Source organism: Morone saxatilis, unplaced genomic scaffold (assembly GCF_004916995.1).
Source record: "Morone saxatilis isolate NCDOM2014 unplaced genomic scaffold, NCSU_SB_2.0 Contig24, whole genome shotgun sequence".
NCBI classification, from domain to species: Eukaryota; Metazoa; Chordata; class Actinopteri; family Moronidae; genus Morone; species Morone saxatilis.
The window spans coordinates 15,620,531-15,626,649 of record NW_023339807.1 but is presented as its reverse complement, the minus strand read 5'-3'; the positions used below and the strand labels follow the sequence as shown (position 1 = coordinate 15,626,649).

At 38.5% G+C, this 6,119-nt stretch overlaps 1 protein-coding gene across 1 annotated transcript in view; it reads right to left on the bottom strand.

Annotated features, from left to right (window-relative positions):
- Window positions 1–451: 451 nt before the first annotated feature.
- dap3 (death associated protein 3) overlaps window positions 452–6,119 on the bottom strand; it is a 6,380-nt gene continuing 712 nt past the window's right edge. Inside the window, exons 3-13 of the mRNA XM_035671744.1 lie at window positions 5,204–5,317; window positions 4,999–5,100; window positions 4,746–4,854; window positions 4,536–4,628; window positions 4,305–4,435; window positions 3,387–3,467; window positions 2,202–2,366; window positions 2,052–2,111; window positions 1,871–1,960; window positions 779–896; window positions 452–681 (exon numbers count right to left, since the gene is read on the bottom strand). Coding sequence (XP_035527637.1) covers window positions 596–681; window positions 779–896; window positions 1,871–1,960; window positions 2,052–2,111; window positions 2,202–2,366; window positions 3,387–3,467; window positions 4,305–4,435; window positions 4,536–4,628; window positions 4,746–4,854; window positions 4,999–5,100; window positions 5,204–5,317 — 1,149 coding nt within the window. The 3' untranslated portion in view covers window positions 452–595. The remainder of the gene's footprint in view (window positions 682–778; window positions 897–1,870; window positions 1,961–2,051; window positions 2,112–2,201; window positions 2,367–3,386; window positions 3,468–4,304; window positions 4,436–4,535; window positions 4,629–4,745; window positions 4,855–4,998; window positions 5,101–5,203; window positions 5,318–6,119) is intronic.

Sequence of the window (6,119 nt, the reverse complement as noted above, 5' to 3'; positions counted from 1 at the left end):
ATACTTGTTTTTTATAAATATTTTTTATAAAACCTTCAATTGAATGATGAAGAAATACAGAGTATGTTTTTATAATATTATCAGATATATATTTAAATTATAATAGCTCGGTCAAATTAAAACATGGCGCCTCTAAAATACGTGTTGAAGACAAGGTTGTCCCATTTCTGCAGCTCTTTTTCTTCCAGTTTTACATCTCAATTACAGATTGCACATAGAGATATTGTTCTAACTAAGTGGCAGAAAATATTATTTCATTCATAAATAATGCGTAACAGCAATTAATGTGATTAAATCTTTTTCCAAGGCATCGGGCATGAGTCTGAATACTAACAGAGTATAAAATTATGACTGCGTTTTTATTTTACAAAAGTTATTTACAGTGGATTTGAACTGATGTTATTCAATAATTACCTGAACTGTATTTATAAAACAAACAAAGGTACTTCTCTTACTTTATTCAACATTTTATTATCAAAGTGACACACATGCATCATAAATTACAGAGGGGGACATATAGACATGGGCGTTTGTATGTTTTTGTATTTTTTAGTACACTGATATTTGTGTGTGTGATTTGAGTCTTCATGTAACTTCAAAGGAAGCCACAAATTCTGTCCAACATTGATGGATTTCTGTTGCTCAGAAAGATGAGTTCTTTCTTTCCGTCCTCTGTTCGACCTGATGAGGGAAAAAATAATGAAGCGTTATTAAAACATCATTTAAATGAGTTTTTATTTATTTAATTAAGCATAGCATCCACAGTATCATCACTTACTCTGTGGATGCTGCAGCCAGTGGCGGTCCATATAGTAGAGGTAACAGCTCTCAAACTCCTTCTCGCTGTAGTTGGGCACAGACACCGGGATGAATGGGTCCATGCTGTCAAACCCCTTCTAAAAGAGGAAAACACACACACACACACACGAAGTCAGAACACTGGGCATCAAATATGTCTTTAACACAGACCCTGTCACCCCTTAAATAGTATGTTAAGACAAGAAAAACAACATATAGATGCAATAAATTACTAACAACTCTTAAAAATACAGACATGCATATAATCATTTAAAATGCATCACAGGACCTGTTTTATGTTCAAACAATTACAGATATTAATATTTATATAGTTTAAATGCAGAAAGGGGAGGAAATCATGCATAATAATGCATATTTTTGATATAACTTATTACAAGACAAGATCCACAGCCATGGGTCTAAAAGATTTATATTATGTAATTATAACTTTTTTCATTTGGTGAGACAGGAATGTTATATGACCCTACTTTGACTTTTACAGTTCAATCGTTGCGCAGCACAAATGGAAAAGGTGGGCGAAGATGATGGATTTATTGGTCCATTAGGAAATTGATCTTTTGACATGTAGACATCAACTAAATATGACCGCTGTAAATAATATCGCAATCCACTGCAACAACACAACCACACAGTATAACGCTGCCAACGGGTTCACTTTTAAGCATAAAACAAAATGAACAAGGTAAACAGGATGGGGACGGTACGGACACATTTGAAGACGGGACTCAACCTTTGTTAAAAATGTCACAAGTAATCAGTACACTGGCAATACTACTGGAAATACAGGCCGTTTTGTGGCTCACAGTCAACAGAAAGTTGGGATGTTCACCACTAAGCGACAAAGCATAACCATTATGATTTTTGTGTATCGCTTTACTTAATTCTGAAAAACAACTTCTGCCCACTGAGGATTGGAGTGATGCAGTCTCAAGGTCGGGTTTGCAATTTCCTGACTAATAACAACTTAGAGAAGAGGAGGAAAGACTCATCTGTCATTAGAGTTTGAGGGCACGTGCTACAGATTACAAAGTACAATAAAATGATCTCTGACCTCTCCCAGCAGCTCTTGAGGCAAGTAGGAATATTTTGAAGTGTAGACAGCCCCCGTCTGAGCCAGAGTGGTGATAATGGCACCTCCAGTCTGAGACAAAGAGTGAATGTTAATGGGGGGAAAAAAATAATCTGTATCCATATTATTCTCATGCGGTCATCGCCTTTAGTGTTCTTCTCACCCAGTCGTTCTTAATCAGCTTCCTCAGGTTATAAACCAAAGTGAGCTCCTCTGGGTCCACCTGATGGACAGCAAGAAAGAGAGATACATAAGTCTTCCCATCTAAAGACAAGTATGAGACATGACAGTACTGTGAAAGTGTTTTCCTCACGGCAGTATTATTCTGCTTCCTGATGGTGGATCTTCCCCACAGGGCGTTGACACCATCCACAGCCACGGCCAGGCGGAAGTCTGACTCCGGCTGCCCGCTTTGCAGCCTCAGCTCCTTCATCACCGCCCCCACCACATCGCTGCTGGTCTTCACACGAGTGATACCCTACGGCAAAAGGAAACACCATCAGAGGGCTGATCGCTGTCTCACAATGGGAATTCAAAACCAATTAAAGGGGAACACCAAAGTCCGTTTACAGCATCAGTTGGGGCTGAATACTGTAAGTTAGAAAATGAAGCCGTTAATACTATAAACCCACCCGAACCTCCAACCGAACTGTTTGCGGTGGAGTTGCATTGTGGGTAATGTAGGCTGGTTTTGATGAAGAAGAAGAATGCGTAGAATAAAAAAAAGAAAGATGGTATCTCTGGTTTTGCTGCACTGATTTTGAAACTTAGTTTTTTCATCAGTGAAGTACTCTCTTAAATAGTAACAACATTGAACTAGTTAAGTTGGGGTGTCAGAGAAAACAGTAATTTCATGCACCATTTCTTTAAATTAAGCCTGTAAACACCTGGCAATTTAATACAGATGCCTCAGCAGGAGGTCTGAAACTCATTTGATTTCTTTTGACTAATAATGAGCTGTCAGAAGGCTGGCTATTAATATCAGATCTAATTACAGCCTACAACAGAAGCTCACAGCTACAGCAACAGTGACCAAAAATTAGTCTGTATGAAAAGTCAGAAGAAATATGGCAACAGCACTAATGTCTCAAACTTTTCCTTTTTATAGAGCAAATGATACGGTGAAATATAGCAGAGCAAGATGGCTGATTGGAAGAAGTAAAAAATTCACGGGCTGGACATAAATCCACTGCTCTTTTCCACCTTTGTCAGTGTGTGTGGTACAAAAATATTGTGCTGATCCATCACCATGCTCAGTTCATTGGCTATTGATCACCACTAAGCACAGGCAAGGTGAGAGATGAAACTTTAATGACCCCTGTGGGGAAATCGGTGGGCCAGGAGGAAAGAATAGGGAACACGTAGAAAATACAACAGATTGATGAAAAATGTCTTGGAGGGTGAGATAAACCACATCTCCAATGAACACAAATAAATACTCAGAGCCAGAAAAATCCAGAGGGGGAGGGGCATTCATTTGCACTGTGAGATGACTCACCTGATCCACCAGCTCTCCTAGGGTACTTCCCTCCTCAGTTGACTCTCTCTTTGTCCACACATAGCGCTGCTTTGTCTTTATCTGCGGGAGAAACAGCAAAGTTTCAATGACCACGTTTATATGTACTGGGTCCTTTAATTCATGCACCAGGTTTCTGAAGTTTCTTCACATAAAGATACAAATATTTCATACACAAATGTGTAATGTAAGCTTTCTATTAACATAATTGCGTCAGTGTCAATATGTTAAAGACTGAGTTGCTTTGTGGGGATTATCTCAAACGAAATGGAAGTCTTTTGTTTGCTTTATTTATCGAAAAGCGAGTGTAAACAGTCCACTGGAAATTTGCCACGAGTCCTGAGCAGTGTTAACTTGCTAGATGGTCTATAAAAGAAACATTGTCAAATCCACTCTATAATTCAAATACTTAACCATATTTAATATAAGACAGTATTTTTAAAGGTGTTGCAACCTTTCCATTCATACTCCTTTTTACATGCTAAAGAGCAGAGTCTGGCTGAGTTCTTAAGTTGCTCCCTCCTCATTACATCGAAACATGTAAAATAATTCCCTAAAATAATAAACTCATACCCCATTGTGCTGTTATATTGCTACTGTGCTATGCAAAGACACTGTACTTCAAACTCTTCCTTTTACAGCGATGATGTGGGTAAATTCAGGTGGTGTCATTAAGCAGTTTAATGGCTTCATGTATATCAGCATGTGACCGCTGTGAAGACACAGTCACGGCTCATTTAAGGCCTATAAATGCCTAAACGCTTGTTAATAATGTAACAAATTTGGTAATACTCCACAAGCCTCATTGTGCACACGTCAAGCTGATATTGTGAGTTCACAGCTCAAATAAATATCGCCTGATGACTGTTCAAAAAAGGCACAATGCGTAAAAATCATTACCTTTGAAAGGAAGGACTCATTGGTGATTCTGAAGTTGCGTAACCATTCGGTGGCTTGTGATGGCTGATCATAGCGAGAGGTGTTAAAGGATGAGGGCAGTAGCTCTTTACAGTTCTTCACCCAGAGGTGAGCTGTATTATAAAAAAAAAAGACATGTAGGAGGGTCACTGTTGACACTTTCTGTACTTCTGCAGTGGTAGCAGTTGGAGTGTGTGACTGTGTTGGGCTCACCGTCAGGAACATGCAGCACCAGCCATCCCTGTGTATAGCAGAAGTGGACTGTGTGACAGAGAGACATCGTCTTCCCACTGCCCTTCAACCCATCTGAACAATGTGATAAGGTTAATGACTGGTTTATTCAGAAGCATCAAGATTAGAAGCGTATCTGTGTGTGTGTGTGTGTGTGTGTGAGAGAGAGAGAACAAGTATTTTAAAGGATACAGAATAAATATCGCACAGCAGGTTTGCTGTTGTCTGTTTTCTTCAGGGAAGAGATGACCTCTAGAGCTGGTGGCCTCACCATCATACAGGCTTCATTAAACGTCTTCACCTAAATCCATACATGACAATTTGTCTTCATGGTAGATATTTTACTAGTTCCAAAAAACAAAACCATTAATCAAGTCACAAAATATCATCTATGAGCCAGTAAGTTTAAAATAATGTGCATGCAATCATAGATGTTAGCTCATACCTGTTGTTTATACCGCGAGGGGAGTCCGTGAGGGAACACTGTGCGGACGTGTGCAGAGGGCAGTGTGTAATACTGCCCGAAATGTTTCTCAGACTGACATGCCTGGAAAGAAACCGACAGTGAACACAAACAACCACGGCTACAAACACTGTGTACCTGTTAGCATGATGACGACATTTGCACTGGTGAGGTCAGATTTACTTACTGGATCATTCTCCTGAGCTCTGAAAACTGAGAGGGGCTCAGGTTCTGACTCTGCAGCTACAGCCTCCTGATGCTGCCTACATCCACTGGTATGAAGGGACCTTACATGTGTTGCCTACAAAAGTTTAATAGGACAAATACTTTCATTCAAGTGTAAAATGTAGCCAAATGGTATGTTTTAAAAGATATTATATCAGATATAGACAACTAATTATACAACACAATAATACACTGATGGAAAGTCTTCATGTACTGTAATCTACATTCAAATCCTTCTTCTGGTCAAAGCAAAGTCTTGCTCTGGATTGTACACATAACCGTCTACTTTATGTATATAAAATAACCAATTACATTAATGATTTAGTCCAGCACTCTTTGGACTCTGCATGATTGTATTCATGTTTACAATTAACAGAAAGTTTGACGTGTTTATAGATATGATATGTTGTTGAAGCGTTTCATAGATATTTATATACACATTTATTTCTCACTTACTTGTATGTACACAATAGTTCTATGCTCAAGCACTATTTGTTCTGCTTTGTTACCCTTGTTTTTAGCTGTATGTTTATTTCTAAGTACATTGAGAGCAACTTAAAACCAATCAAATCACTTGTATGTGTGCACATACTTGGCCAATAAGGCTGATTCTTATTCTGATGTTCTAAATTTTGATGTACTTAATATTCCTCTACAACTATAGGGTAGTTTATTTTGATACATATATTGTAAACGTTGAAAATAGCTATTAAGACAGCTGACCTATGGTAGTTATTTAAATGATCACAATAAATGCAGTCACCACATAATGTGAATTTTTCACACGACCACAACCATCAGTGGAAACATGTCTTGCCTCCACACTTTGCAAACAGAGCTGCTAACCCAGGTCAAAATATCTTAAAGGGATTATTCTT